Here is a 14,914-nt window from a genome sequence, read left to right as displayed (position 1 = left end):
GGGGGGGTTTGGGGTTAAACACATCACCACACATTGGGTGGTGTCTCCAAGTGTGTCAACACAAGGGCCGCCCCCTGGCCCCCCCTCCAGGTGTAGACCTGTCTGCCTATGGCTGAGTGGCCAGCTATGTCCTATTTGCCCGTGCATGAGGGTATGAACACAGTGTGTGTGTGTGTCTGTGTGTGTTTTGTGGTTGTAAGAGTGGCTGGTCTTACACCTGAGTCCTTGACAGAGTTTCTGTCTCTCTTTGTACCCGCAGAGGTATATGCAGGTACCCACGTACATATGTACATGGTCTGTGGGCCTTCGCATCTCGGAAACGGTGTGGGAGGGCTGGTGGGCATCTGTGCTTTTGAATGTATTGATGTGCGGTGTGTGTACTGGTGTGTTTCTGTACAGCCATTTGTGAGTGCGTCTTCACAAGGGTGTGGCCATTTGTAAGGGTGCACACTTGCGTGGCTAGGTCTTTGTGTCTCTGTAGGGGCATCCATGCGAACGAATGTGCATGTGTGTGTGCGCGCGTGTGTATGGCATGCGTATACAAATGTATCTGTCCGTGTTTTGTGACTGGTGTAAGAAGTATCGGCTGTACGGGTGTGTCTTTGGGGTCTCCACGGGTGTTATCCTCTGTGTGTCTGTCTCTGTGTTTGTATGTAGGAGCACATACGTATGTTTGATTTTCTGTCTATGTAAATGGAGTCGCGCGTGTGTGTGTGTGTGTGTGTGTGTGTGTGTGTGTGGTGTGCACTCCTGGGTGAACTCACCGTCAGCAGCAGACAACGTACACACACTGAAATGCTCCCACAACAGCCCTGCGGTGCCCACCAGGTCTCCGCAGAACGCTGGGGTCAGGGGTCAGTGGGCTCCGAAGCATTCAGACAGGGTGACCTTAGGCCCCGACCGGCCCAATGCCCGGGGAGCCTCCCAGAAAATCCCCGACACCCACCGGCCCACCGCAGGGCAGAGGCTCTCTGAGGCGCCGGGGGCGGAGCGTGGGTGCCTGCCTGCGTGGGTGCGGGTGCGTGTCCGTGAGCTGCCAGCACCTTCCCCCGCGATCCCGCCCTGGCTCCTCCATCTGAGCTGAGAGAGTTAACTTAGCGGGCCAGGGCGGTCTGGGCTGGGGGCCGCCCCCTGGCCCCCCTCCAGCCCGGGCTCCAGTTACAGCTGCCGGTTGGGGAGGGTAGGGGTGGGGTGGGGCTGGGAGGGGAGACCGCTGAGGGCGGCGCAGGACCAGCTCTGGGCCAGGGGGTCCAAAGTGCTCACCCCCGGCACAGCCGGACGTTTGGGGGCCTTCTTTCAGCAGGGGACAGCCTGACTGGGGTGAGCGTCCCCTGCCCTCCCCCCCAGGCCTCACCCCTGGCCTGGCCACGCCACCTATTTTGGGAGCAGGAGTGGCCAGCCCATGGCTTCCCAGGCAGGCCAGACCCAAGAGGAAGGGAGTGTGGTTGGGACGGCCGTGGGGTTCCCCAGGAGCCGAGTGTGGGTGCGACTCCCCCTCCCCTGCTGCTGCGTGTGCAGGCTGGGGTGGGTTTTGAGCACTGATGTGTGTAGGTCGGGTGGCGTCACTTTTGGGGGGCACTGGAGGCTCAGATGAAGAGTATCGTTTTAGTGACTGTGTCTCCACCCCATGTCTTGCTCAAACCAGAGGTTTGGGGAGTAGGCGTTGTCTCCATTCCAGCCCCATTGCGTATGTGTGTGTGTCTGTGTGTCTGTGTGTCTGTGTGTGTCCCTGGCCCTGGCATCTGTCTTCCGTCTCTCAGCCCCGCTGCTCTGGGCCTCATGCCACTCGCCTGGTGGTGTCCGCCTGTGAGAGATGTCACCCAGAGGCAGGCGGAGGGGATGTTTATCCTTGTTCTCATCATTTCCAGAAGAGAAGGGGGTGGCCTTTCCCCCAGGGGCAGCCTGTAGCGATGTGGCAGCCGGGCCTCACCCCGGCAGAGTTGTGCGTGACCCCCGAGTGGGGGAAGGAAGGCTGTTGCCATGGTGGCCTGTGTGAGGCAAATTCTTCCAGGGTGAAGTGGGAGATATTTATACCCGGGGTCAGGAGAGAGCCGGCCAGCGGCCGAGGCCAGGGGAGCCGGGATATTACACGGACACAGCGAGGCCCTGTGTGTGGGCAGGTGGCCCTTGGGCGTGTCTTGGGCTGCAGTGTCGCTCACCCCTCACGGCGTGCGTCTGTCTCCCCACCTGGTGGGGTGAGCCATCCTGCTCTTCCCACGGGGTAGGTGTGGGAACCTGGGGCCCACTGTCAGGAGGCCCAGGCCTTGGGCGACCCCCGTGGGCTGTGTGTGTCTCACCCCTGCCCTCGCTGTGTGTCGTACCACCCCCACGGTGGTTTGTTTTGGGGACACCGTGTCCACATGAAGCAGTGGCCAAGCTGGATGATGGGTGCTTTTGGAATTAAGCCCCTGGACTCTGATTTAACCCCTTGGGTTCAAGCCCCAATGGTGAGGGAGACGAGGAACACATTTCTTGACCCTTGCTGCCTCCCAGGACGATGGCACCTCTCCACCACATCTTGGTTCTCTGTGTGGGTTTCCTCACCACGGCCACCGCAGGTGAGTCTAGGGCGGGTAGCCCACAACCCACCTCAGCCCCAAGGGAGGCCAGGGGAGGGGAAAGCCCTTCAAGAGAACCAACTTGGAGACTCCAACCTCCACCCAGTCAGTTGGGGTACCAGGAAACTGGGGACTTCGCGTGGGTCCAAACACCAGCTAGTATTTGGGGCAGGGGAGCGGATGCAAGGTCAGGCAAAGGCGGATGGTGGGATGGAGGCCTCTAACCTCAAATGACAGAATCATTGACAACAGGGGATAAGACAGGAAGCGGGGGCAGTTAGGAGCCCCCTGCCCCACCCAGCACAGGGCAGATGAGGCGGCTAAGGCCCAGGGGGGGGTGGGCAGCCTGCTCAGGGCCCAGCGGTCCGCAGACTCTCAGCCCACGGGAGTAAAGCCCCCAGAGGGTCTCTTTACGCCCTTCCCTGTGCAGAGTCCCAGGAAGCAGCCAACCTCTGACTTCCTTCTCTTTCCAGAAGCGCCACAGGAACACGACCCGTTCACCTACGGTGAGGGAGGGAGAGGCATCTACTGGGGAGCCGGGAGGGCGCATGGCCTAGGTGTGCCCGTCCTGTCCTCATTACCTCTCTTCTCCTTGTCCACCTGTCTCTCGGGCTCGGTGTTTGTATCTCGGTCACTCTCCGGTCTCTCGCGTCTCTCAGAGATCTGGCTCTCTGACTCCCTGTTTTGATCTGCCCTTGTCTGTGTCTCTGTGTGTCTGTCTACTTGGTCCCTCTCTGAGTCTCTTTCTCCTGTCACCTCTGCGTACTTCATGGCTCATCCTCTGCTGTGCCTCCCTCTCTCCCCTCTGCGGTCCCCTCACCCTCTCCACCATCCTCCTCTACTTCCTTGTTTCCTGCCTCCTCCCCGCCTGCCCTGCCCACCTCCTCCCTCTCCTTCGCACCCCGCTTGATCTCCCTCCCTGATTCCGCTCCCACTTCCTCCTCTCACCGTTCTCCTCTCCCCTCCCGGGTCCTCCTCGCCCCCTCCTCCTCCCCTTCCTCCTCCCCTCCCTGCCCTCACCCTCCTCCCTGCCGCCCACAGACTACCAATCCCTGCGGATCGGAGGCCTCATCATCGCCGGGATCCTCTTCATCCTCGGTATCCTCATCGTCCTGAGTGAGTACCCCAGCCCCTGCCTCCAGCCCCCGCGGGTGCTGTGGTGTGCGTCCCCGCCTCGCCGCGGGTCTCCGCCCCGCCCCGCCCCGCCCCTGCCGCCTTAGCCCCGCCCACGTCCCGCCCCTGCCGCCTCGCCCCACCCCTGCCACCCCAGCCCCGCCCCTCCGCCTCGCCCCGCCCATGCCCCCTGCCGCCCCGCCCTAGCCCCGCCCCTCCGCCCCGCCCCGCCCACGCCCTGCCGCCCCGCCCCTCCGCCTCGCCCCGCCCCTATCCCTGCGGCTCCGCCCCTCCCCAGCCCCAGGCGGCTCACCAGCGCCGCTCCGTGCCCGCCCGGAGCTGAATCCCGGCCTCCTCCTACCCCCACCCGCAGGCAGAAGGTGCCGGTGCAAATTCAACCAGCAGCAGAGGTAAGAGGCCCCTCCGGGCTCTCACTCACCTACTTTCGCTCTAGAGGGGCGCTGCGGGGGTGAGGCAGGGCATCCACCAGACCCGCAGCCGGAGCCCTTTCCGCAAAAATGTATTAAGCCCCTACTATGTGTGCCAAGCCCCAAGCCAAGCCCTGGGGACCAGTGAATAAATAAACTGCCCTCCCTGCCTGGCTGAGCTCCCAGCCCAGTGGGGGCGGCGGCCGTGGGCTCCAACAGCCCCACAAATATAAAATCACAAAGCGTGATAAGTGCTGTGAAAGAGCCACGGCGAAATGAGATCACCGCGCTTGGCGGCCCAGTTTAGCTCAGAGTCCTGTTCCTAGCTCTTTGATTCATCTTTAAATAAAAATTTAAGGCAACGTATGAACACCTTCTCCATGTTGAAACAGTCATGGATGTCATTTTAAATAATAGCTAATATTTAGCGCCACGCGCCAGATACCGTTTTATTGCCTTATCTGCTCCCCACACCCCTAGTAGGAGGTAGGTGCTGTTATTAACCTCATTTTGCTGGTGAGGAAACCGGCGCACAGGGAGGCGAAGCCACTTGCCCAAGATCGCTCAACGAGGAGATGAGGGTTCTGGGTTTTTCTAACCTAGGCTGTCGCCAGGCCGGCCGCGCTCAGGCCCCTCGGCGCCCCTCCCCCACCAACTTCCAGTCTCTTCCCCTGCGCTCCGGGAGGCACTGGGAGCAGCACCCCCTGGCACACGTTTAAGCCGCTCCTGGGTGCGCCCGATTTTCTGGCGGCCCCCGAGCCTGCTCCTCGCCCATCTCCAGCCCTCAGCGCAGGGGACTGTGAAGTGAGGGCTGCCCTGGCGGAGGGAGGGGTCCAGGGGGCGGCTGCCTCTCTCCGTTTTCATCCCCAATTCCTTCTGCCAGGACTGGGGAACCTGATGAAGAGGAGGGAACTTTCCGCAGCTCCATCCGCCGTGAGTCTGGGGAGATTTCGAGTGTTTGGGGCGGGGGTGAGGGCGGGTTCCAAGAACCCCTTTCCTGGCCCTCCCGGGGTGCGAGGTGGGAGGGGCTGGCTTTGAAACCCGAGGTCCCCGAGTCCCCCTGCTGCTTCCCGCTCCGCAGGAGCTAGGGTGCCCCTCCTGACGCCCGGACTCTCCGTGTTCCCCCTCAGGTCTGTCCACCCGCAGGCGGTAGAGACACCTGGCGCGATGGAACCCAGCCAGGTCCTGCAGCTCGGGCTAGGCTGGGGGGCGGGGGGAGGAGAAGGGGGCGAAGGGTGGGCTGGGATGGCCGGGGGGCTCTCTTGCCTCTCACCTTTGTCACCCCCACAGGATTCCCCTGGCGCCTGATGCCTCCCACCCACCACCTGTGCGCCCACCGCCACCTGGACTGCCCTCTTCCCCAGCCCTGCCCCCGCAGGCTCCTCTCTGCCGCCCAGACTTCAATAAAACGTGCTTTTCTCTCTTGACGGCGCTTTGTGGATCTGTCAGTCCCTCTGCGCGGAAGCCCGGGCGCCCCCTTGGCCCCGGCAGGGGGCGCCCCCACCCTTGGGGAAGGGGCGGGGACGTCGGCAGTGGGCGGGGGCGGGGGCGGGGGTGGCCGGGACGGGGGCGGGCTCTCCGGGCCCCCATTGGCTACGGCCCCCCCCACACGAGGGCTCCCCCCATCTCCCCCCGACATCAGTCCGTCCCGCTTCCAGCTGCTGCAGCCGCGCCTTCACCGCCTCGGCCTCCAGCCGCCCCCTGCTCCGGCCCGGCATGGCGACCCCGACCCAGGCCCCCACAAAGGGTGAGCGTCGCCTGGGGAGAGGGCGCGCGGGTGGGCAGGGAGGCTCCGGGATCTTAGAGCTTAGGGGAGAGGATCGAGGGGGATGCCAGTACGGAAAAGGAGGGGAATGGGGAAGGGGATGTCCGTTCTTCCACGGGCGGCGGCCCCTGCAGTGCACCCCTTGGCGCCCCTCCAGGCCTCTGGGACACCCCCTCCCGGTGGTGTCGTTCCCGTGCGGGACCAGCGATCGGAGAGCGGCAGTCCCGGGAGAAGGGATGCGCGGACCGGTAGCTATGGCAACCGGGCGGCTGGTCCTGCACAGCGGCGGTAGTGGACGCGGAGAGCCGGGCTTCGGGCTTCGAGGGTGGGAACGGGGGGCTCGGCCGCCACAGAGGCTCTTGCAAATCTCAGGGTCTCCGAGGTGGGCGGGGGGGGGTGCATCCCTTTCCTTCCCAGAGCTGGCTCCTGTGGTGGGTGTCTCCAGAAATCCCTGACAGGCAGGTTCCGCGGGAAGGAGGGAGAAGGATGGAAAGACAGGGGAGGGGAGAGCGCCGGAGGAAGTGAGAGAGAGATGGAAAGAGACAGAAGAGAGAGGGAGACGGAAAGGAATGTGAAAATTGTCTGAGAGCCTGAAAGAGAGAGCGAGCAAGGGTGACAGGCGACCCAGAGTCCGAGACTCGGAGGGAGAGGACAGATACGGGGCTGGAAGAGATTGGGAGTGACGGGAAGGCAGAGAGCAATAGAAAGATGCAGAGAAAGAGAGAAAATCAGAGACAGAAGCACAGAGAAAGGCATCGAGGAGGAGGAGAGAGAGAAGGACCCACAGAGCAGGAGACAGACAGGAGGAGCAGCATGGGGTGGGGCCGAGCCACTGCAGTGAGCCCCCCGGGCAGGAATGGGTGGTGGGACCCTCCTTCCCAGCCCACATGCAGGGGTGTCGTCTGGTCCAGGAGGGTGCACTCGACTGTGCACACAGATGTCCCTCCTTCACCCCCGGCTAGCCACACAGCGATTTACATTTCACACCGTTAACCCAGTTATTCACCCACTTAAACCCCCACTGCCCCCTGACAGCCCGCTCTTGAGCCTGCCTCTGCGGAGGAACAAGGGGAAGGATGCTCTAGTAGGGGTAGGGGTGGGGGTGGGGTTTCCAGCACTGAGAGCAGGGCCAGAGGGGATAGGCCAGTGGTGCTGAGGAGCCCCTGGTGGTGAAGGGAACCCCAGTTCCACTCGGATCTCTCCTTCCCTGCCCCCCTTCCCGGCAGGCAGGGGCTGCTGCACTGAGCCATATCTGCAGAATTTGAAGCAGGGCGGGGAGGGGGGGGCTGCAGAGGCTGGAAGCCACCCTAGGGAGAGGGGGCAGGGCTGAGCCAGCGGGCCTGGCGGGAGCCCAGGGCTTCTTTTCGCAGAGATGGTGGTTAACAGGATCGATGGCAGCAGACGGGCAGAGGTGGGAGGACAGACGCCTCAGCCCCACCCCCACCCCCACCTTTTCCCCAGTCACAGCACAAGAGGGGACCGCAGGTCTTGGGAAACCCCGGGGGGGGGGTGTGGGGGGGGTGAAGAAGAGCATGTTGTGTGCTGCACCACTTAAATTGATTAATGGATTATTGGGGGGGAGCATGGGGGAGGGAGCTGAGGGCTCTCCCACCGTGTCAGAGATCAGGGGGCAAGCAGAAAGGGGATGCAGAGGCACAGCTGGGCTTGGGTCCCCATCCTTGAGAAGGACCCTGGGTTTGGCCAGAAGCCAGCCCTGCAGGGACAATGGGAGCTACAAAGGGAGCAGAGGGAGTCAAGATTGGCCCTAGAGTTAGAGACCTAACCCTCAGGACCCCACCCAGCCTGGGGGTGCCCAGACCCATCACCTCTCTTCACCTCTTAAGATGCCCCAGTTGCCATAGCAACCACCTCCTTCCTGATGTCTCCCTGGCAACTAGCCAGGAGTGGTGCACATTTCTCCTCCTGCCTCCTGGCTCCACCCTTAGCCCAGCCTCGCCCTGAGGAACCAGATTGCTGGGGCAGCAGGGACCAGAAGAGGGACTTCTGCATAGAGCACGGGGCACCCAGGGTGGCACCAAAGAGGATTCTGGAGCAGGTGCTCATCCAGTGGGTTTCTGATGGTTAAGGAGGGCAGGGTGTTTGGAAACACAGGAGACAAATCAGGATAATCCGTCCACTCCACCTCTGATGCAGCTTCCAAAGCCTAGCAGGGGCTCTCATTCATTCATTCATTCATTCATTCATTCATTCATTTACTCGCTCACTCATTTATTCATTTTTTCTTTCATTCATCCTAGAAAACTTCCCCGAAATATTTTTATAAATGCCACGATTAATGGCAGAGGAGTCAAACAAATCTACTCCCCATCTGGTGGAGGGGGGGAGCTAAGATAGCACATATGACTCTAAAATAGCGTTTCCCCATCTTGACACTTTCGAGGACCACCTCCACAGTTTTTGGCCTATCCAGATGTTCCCCACACTCATATTTAGTATTTTTCCTTTCAAGGATTCGCTTTAAAAAAAAAAAAAACGTAATTAGCTTCATGTGGTATCACCATCAGACATGGAAAATTGGGACTTTTTTTTTCTTTTGTCTTAAAAGCAAGTGTAAACATATTAAACGGTGTCACCTCAAGGGCTTGTGACAACCAAGGAGGAACTCTCACTTACACGATATGTCCATCACAGGTCAGCTTCATGTCACTGGGCCAATGGCCACAGGGAGCTCTGCTAAGAGCGCTTAAATGTCCAGCCTGGAAGAGATGGGACACCTGGGCTCACAGTTCAGTGGCCAGAGTTAGTCACGTGGCCTCCCCCAGTCTCAAGGCAGTTGCCATCCTCCCCGGATCCTGGAAGAGAGCACTGATGCCGGTGCCTGGCATGGCCCTGACATTCCTGGTCCCCCTCGCCTAGTGGGGCACACTGTGCCGAATTCTGCTCTAGCCAAGAAAGAACATACTGAGAGCTCTCAGGAATTAGGGAGCCGTCAGGATGGGCTTCTCGAATGGGAATGAGTTCTCCTGAAGGGGGATATGGTTTGGAACAGGGAGGTGGGTGGGGGGGAGAGATAAATACCCCCCCACACCACACATTTTATCTACACAGTAACATTTCTGAAATTGGGGTGAGTCCTCTAATGGATGGGTATGTTTTGGATGGTAGAGTTACATACATATTCACACACACACACACACACACACCCAGAAAGCTATTATGAAATCAATTTTGAATCTTAAAATTGGTGATGGCTTAGAAATAAGTCATCAAGTATGTATCCTATGTAGTATAGTACAGGGTATATTATAGGACAGCTTCCCTGCATAGGATTTGATGGCAGGAGCGAGTGGATGAGAATAGTAGGGACAGCGTCTGACTTTTTTGGAGCTGTCAGATGACTGAGGAGTTTTACGGAGTATTTGGGGGAAGCTGGTCTACTCAGCGGTTTACCAGTGGGATTGGAGTCTGTTAACCCAGCATCATATGCAAATGGGAGTGTGTATGTGTTTTTCAGGAAATGAGTCCATAGCTTGCCTCAGATTTCCACAGGGGACTAGGACCAAGACTGCCATGTACAGTTTGGTAGGTTGTGCACTGAACAAGGGAAGGTACTGACTAATGGTGTGAGTAGGGGGCTGGAATCCATCCTATGCTCCACTCTTCAAGCCTTGTGTCCTGCCATGCATGAAGCTGTATCATTCAGATCAAGGGGCATCTTTATCTGATTTCTACCCAGAAACCTTGGACCAGTGGCCCCATCTGGAGCCTCAGAAATGTTAAGAAACCCAGTGTTGAAATATTTTTTCCCCTCTCTCTCTTTTCCTGCCTTCCTTCCCACAGTTCCTCAGGAGCCTGACCCATTTTACTATGGTGAGTGGCAGATTCTGATGAGGGTACCCTGGGGCTGGATAAAGGGGTGGTTGCAGGTCCTCACAAGTAATTGCTGAAGTGGCTTCAGCCCCGGCAACATGATACCTGCTGGGCCACTGGCCATGTGACCATGCAGGTTCGGTTTACACCAGCTGGGCTCAGAGGGCAAAACCAGATTTTGAGGGGTACCCTCTCTGGACCTCCTTCAGGCTTCACCAGGACTCTGGGATCGTACATGGTGGTCATCAGAGGGGCATACAGCTCGGAGGCCAGGCTGCCCGGGTTTGAATCCTGGCTCATCTCCTTGCTAGCAGCGGTGTGGCCTTGAGCAGGCAACTTTTCCTCTCTGGGCTCTTCTGTAAATAAGGGATAGTATTAGTTTTTACCTATGAGGATTGTGGGAAAGATTTACTTGAGTGAGGCCATTAAATCACCCCCACAGCATGGAAGCTTGAAGAAGTTACCCCCAGGTCTCGCAGACCTGGCCCTGGCTCCCTCTCTAAACACCCCTCTACCTTTGCTCACTCATTCTGTTCCTCCAATATGCCAAATTCTTTCCCACCTCAGGGCCTTTGCACGTGCTGTATCCTCTGCCAGGAATACTCCTCATCTAGCTCTCCAAACAGCTGACTAAGGCTCCTTTTCCTTCTTCAGGGTTCAGATCAAATATTGACTGTTCTGCTAGGAGAGGCTCTTCCTGACTCTCTGCCAACAGGAGCCACAGATACATCTAGCCATAGTCACATGGCCCTGATGTTTCATTTTATTTTGTTGAAGGCTTTATCACACTCTGAAAGTCAATTCCCTGAGGCAGAGGCCTGGACAACTGCTGGTACAGAGGGGGTGCTCTATACATTCATATTCCAATAAATGCAATCAACCCTTGAACAGTGTGGGGATTAAGGGGTGCCGACCCCCCATGCGGTTGAAAATCCACATATAACTCTTGACTCCCCCAAAACTTAACTACTCATGGCCTACTGTTGATTAGAAGCCTTACAGAAGATATAGTCGATTAACACACATTTTGTATGTTATGTGTATTATATACTGTATTCTGACAACCCAGGGAACTAGAGGAAAAATGTTATTAAGAAAATTAGAAGGAAGAGGGGCGCCTGGCTGGCTCTGTCAATAGAGCATGTGACTCTGGATTTCGGGGTTGTGAGTTCAAGCCCCAGGTTGGGTGTAGAGCTTACCAAAACAATAAAAATAAAAAAAATTTCATAAGGCAGAGAAAATACATTTACAGTGCTGTACAATATTTATTGAAAAATCTGCATATAAGGGGACCTGCACATTGTTCAAGGGTCAACTGTATTTCCTGTGGCATATTGGACAAGAATGCTTCTTATGAAGGAAGATAAGGAAAGAATGGGATTACAAAGTATTGAGGAGAGGATGGGAAATTCTAAATAGACAAGGTTTCAGAGAAGGTTTCACCGACATTTGAATAAAGCCCAGAAATTGGTAAGGAAGAAAAACCGGGGGAGAGAGCTTTTTAGGTAGAGGGAACAGCAGATGCAAAGGCCCTGAGGTAGGACCATACTTAATCTCTTCCAGGAGAGGCAGAAAGACCAGATTGCCTGGGGCAGGAGACTGAGGAAGCAAGTGGGGTGGGGTGAGGTCTGAGAAGGAACAGGGACCAGGTGATGCAGGACTAGGCGGGCTATGGTGAGGATTTTTTGGCTTTTCCTTGGAATGCAATGGAAGCCAGGGCAGGGTGGGGCGCTCTGAGCTCAGGGACCCCGATCTGACTTAGGTGTTGGCAGGATCCCTGAGACTGGGGTGTGGGGAGACCACAGAGCGGCTTGCTTGCTGCGATGGTTCAGACAGGTGACAGTGGTGGACAGGACCGGGGAGGAGGCCGTGAAAGGAGGTGAGATGTATGTGTCTGCGATACATGACGTAGAGCATGGTTTTCTGGATGTACAAGGCATCTAGAGGAGGGGGAGGGTAAAGAGGTCCAGGAGCTCCCAAGCTCCTGCTGTCCATCCTCACACTGGGGGGGCCCCAGCGCAGCCTGCAGCATCCCTGGACTCTGCGCCCCTGGCCGAGTCAAGGCTCCAGGGAGGGCTGCGTACTACCCACGTTGATGCGCCCCCTTATCTCCCCCAGACTATGACACTGTACAGACTGTGGGCATGACTCTGGCCACCATATTGTTCCTGCTGGGCATTCTCATCATCATCAGTAAGTGTGACCCTTTCCTGGGCTCCAAAGCACCTCACAGAGGGCTGCGTCGGGGGCCCTGGGCACCTACAGCTTCCCCGCCGGCCTTTGTCCAGCCCCTCATGCCCTGTCTCGTTGTGTCTGTCTCCTAACAGGCAAGAAGGTGAAGTGCAGGAAGGCGGACTCCAGGTCTGAGAGGTCTGGCAGCAGAGGGGAGAGAGAGGAGAGGGGTGGGGGCAGCCCGGGGTGCAGGGGTGCTTGCACAACATCTAACGCAAAGCCTGTGGCTATTGGATTTCTTGATGCTTTTCTCTTGGTCTTTGCTTCCACAGCCCAACATGCAAATCCTGTAAGTCGGAGCTTCCCTCCTCAGGTGAGGGTGAGGAAGTCTGTGGTTCTGGGAGGAGGGGAGGTGGGGGCAGGAAGGGTGAGGGGAGCTGCGCTGGATGTCCCTGCGGACCCCGCCCGCGCCAGGCCCGTCGGTAGGAGAGCTTAAACCATGGGAGTCCCTGGGATGTGGGGACGGTGCTCAAGGGTCCACAGAAGCTTCCCAGAGATGAGTGTGGAAGCCCGGGGTGGTGGTGGGGGGGAGGCTGATGCTCCAGGGGAGGGAGCCACAAGTCTGCGACCAGAGGGGCCACAGTCCCAGGGGCACAGAGCAGGTGCTAGGGGAGGCGGGAAGAGGGGATGTTTTCCAGACTACTGTTCAGGTGGGAAGAATGAGGATGAAATGACCTAGAAAAAGGAAGGAGGGGGGCACCTGCTGGCTCCGTGGGTGGAGCTTGCGACCCTTGATCTCAGGGCTGGGAGTTCGAGCCCCATGTGGGGGTAGAGATGACTTAAAAAGAGAAGAAAGAAAGAAAAAGGAAGGAGGGGAGGAAAGAGAAGGGGAAGGAGAGAGGGGGCGGGGGGGGGAATGGAGGGAAGTGTTTTTGAATAATTGTAGCAAAATAACAAGAGGAGAAATGCATAGAATACAGATTTTAAAAGCTGATTTTGGAAAAGAGAGAATGCGGGGATGTAAGAAGCGTGGGGATGGAAAGTACAGGAAAAGCAGAAAGAGTGAAGAGGATGGAGGGTGTGTGAGGGGGTGGAGGGTGGAGGGGGAGGATAGGAGAGGAAGGGGATGGAAGTGTTGGGGGGAGGCCACAGAGGGGGTGGAGGGGTGGGGGGTGAAAGGGTGGAGGGTATGGAGGGAGTGGGGTGGGTGGTGGAAGGAGAAGGGGTGTAAGAGTGTGAGGGGGTGAGGGGTGTACAAGTGTGAGGGGTTGGGGGGTGGAGGGGTGAGGGGTGTAAGAGTGAGGGGGTGAAAGGTGTAGGAATGTGAGGGGGTGGGACTGTGGAAGGGATTGGAGTGTGAAGGGGTGAGGGGGTGGAGGGTATGGAAGGGGTGGGGTGGGGGTGAAGGGATGAGGGGTGTAAAAGTGTGAGGGGGTGAGGGGTGGGAGAGTATGAGGGGGTGGGGGGTGAAGGGTTTTGGAGTGTGAAAGGGTGAGTGGTGTGGGGCATGAGGGGGTGGAGGGTGTGGAGGGAGTGGGTTGGGGTGTGGAGGGGTGAGGGGTGTGGGAGTGTGAGGGGTGGGGGTGTGGAGGGGTGGGGTGGGGAGAGGGGGTGTAGGTGGGTGGAAGGGGTGAAGGAAGATGGGCAGAGATTAGGCTGTAGGAGAGAATAAGCAGGAATGAGACTCCTTGGGGTGTTAATTCAAATTCTGTAAAAATATCTTGACCTGTTTTTCGTGGAGCCGCATCCTTTCCGGGGATGGGAAACATCAGAAAGGGGAGTCTCCCTGCCTCTCCTAAAGGTCTTAGGGCTAAAAAGTGGGCCTTGGGGTACTCAGTGCTGGGGGATTTGGTGTGGAATTTCATGGGTTTTGTTTCCTGTTGTTTTCGTGAGATTTAAAACCCCTGGTGGGGGTGCGCGGGTGACTTCGCGGGAGCCTGGGGCGGGGCCGGGGGTGGCCCTGCTCCCGGGGCAAAGGCAGAGGACTGGGACCCACTCAGCCGAGTGATGGTCCCGGGTGGGTGAGAAACAGAGGAATTCCGCCTGCGTCCACGTGTTGGGGAGACAGGGTGTGTGACTGGGGTGGGAGGGTCAGAGGAGGTTGGGGACGTGGGAGGAGATGGAGCCCCCCCCTTTCTGGCACCAGGGGGACATCCCAGAAAGGCTCAGCCTGGCCCAGGGGTCTCTAGCCTCAAGTGTGTTCCCCTCCGTGACAGTGTCCCCTGGGGCAGGACAAAAGCCACCCAGGGGTCCCTAGTTCCCCAGTGTTAGCTCACGGGTGACAGTCCCTGGGGGTCTGGCTCCCATGGGAGGCCCCAACGGCTGTGGGAGGGGGCTGCTTGTCCAGGTGCAGCAGGTGGGTGACCACAGCTCTGACGCTCCCCTCTCTCTGTCTCTGTGCCCCGCCCCCCAGCCCCTGGAGGTGGCGGCGTGTAAGACCAGCCCTGGGCACCTCCACTGCTGTCCCTGCCTGAGTGCGGAAGCCTGAGGACCGGGTGGAGGCGGTGGGGACCCCAGCCTTGCGCCGGGGAGCGCTCCCCCGAATGAGCCGCCCCACCCACCCGAGGCTGGTGCCGCTGCACCCTGCTGCCCCTCCCCAGGCCTTGGCAATGACGACCCCCCAAAGAGCCCGTGTGCATCCCGGATCCGGGGACTCAGGCCTCCAGCTCCTGGGGTCCGGGAGCCCAGCCCCAGCCCCCCAGGATCCCCACGTACTGCTCCCCGGCACCTCCCTGTCTCCCCTCCGAAGAAGATCGGTTGCCCTGCACCCTTGGAGTCTGTCTTGAGCTTAATAAATGTGCATTTGGTTTTTTCCCCTGTTCTGTCTGTAAGTTCTCATCTGTGGGGACCAAACGGGGGGAGAGGACAAAACTGAACCCTGCGGGAGCTCTGTCCCACGCCCACACTTGCCCCCTCCTCCTCCCTCGCCTCCCCCAGCGCCCCAGGGCCCCGTCACCTCTCAGAGACCCGGGAGCCTCCCCTCCCCTGCCCCTCCCCTGCCCGACGTCCCCTCCCCAGTTGCCCCTTCCCGGCTCGTCTCCCCGCCC

The 14,914-nt window shown here is 58.7% G+C and overlaps 2 protein-coding genes across 18 annotated transcripts; both read left to right on the top strand.

The window, feature by feature from the left end:
• The first annotated feature begins 1,064 nt into the window (after positions 1-1,064).
• Positions 1,065-5,526, top strand: FXYD1 (FXYD domain containing ion transport regulator 1). Of its 12 annotated transcripts, none has more exons than XM_035708962.2 (8): positions 1,065-1,320; positions 2,494-2,558; positions 3,032-3,064; positions 3,600-3,674; positions 4,045-4,081; positions 4,983-5,032; positions 5,230-5,281; positions 5,390-5,526. In XM_035708962.2, the coding sequence occupies exons 2-7, from the start codon at positions 2,498-2,500 to the stop codon at positions 5,250-5,252; spliced, it is 279 nt and encodes a 92-aa protein (XP_035564855.1). In that variant the 5' UTR covers positions 1,065-1,320; positions 2,494-2,497; the 3' UTR covers positions 5,253-5,281; positions 5,390-5,526. The 12 variants fall into 12 exon arrangements, with proteins under 12 accessions (XP_035564855.1, XP_025277532.1, XP_025277531.1 ...); XM_025421747.3 differs by having other exon boundaries at positions 1,070-1,320; positions 3,970-4,081; XM_025421746.2 differs by having other exon boundaries at positions 1,176-1,320; positions 2,440-2,558; positions 2,989-3,064; positions 3,970-4,081.
• A 95-nt stretch (positions 5,527-5,621) lies between these two features.
• FXYD7 (FXYD domain containing ion transport regulator 7) lies at positions 5,622-14,686 on the top strand. Of its 6 annotated transcripts, none has more exons than XM_049095492.1 (7): positions 5,622-5,846; positions 9,666-9,695; positions 11,458-11,574; positions 11,814-11,888; positions 12,023-12,056; positions 12,200-12,216; positions 14,281-14,686. In XM_049095492.1, exons 1-7 carry the CDS (start codon positions 5,816-5,818, stop codon positions 14,301-14,303), a joined length of 327 nt encoding a protein of 108 aa, XP_048951449.1. In that variant the 5' UTR covers positions 5,622-5,815; the 3' UTR covers positions 14,304-14,686. The 6 variants fall into 6 exon arrangements, with proteins under 6 accessions (XP_048951449.1, XP_048951446.1, XP_035564868.1 ...); XM_049095489.1 differs by having other exon boundaries at positions 12,023-12,065; XM_035708975.2 differs by having other exon boundaries at positions 5,633-5,846; positions 12,200-12,240.
• Positions 14,687-14,914: the final 228 nt, after the last annotated feature.

This window comes from Canis lupus, chromosome 1 (genome assembly GCF_003254725.2).
Source record: "Canis lupus dingo isolate Sandy chromosome 1, ASM325472v2, whole genome shotgun sequence".
Classification (NCBI taxonomy): Eukaryota; Metazoa; Chordata; class Mammalia; order Carnivora; family Canidae; genus Canis; species Canis lupus.
The sequence above is the reverse complement of the archived record's forward strand: the minus strand, read 5'-3'. Positions and strand labels throughout refer to the sequence as shown.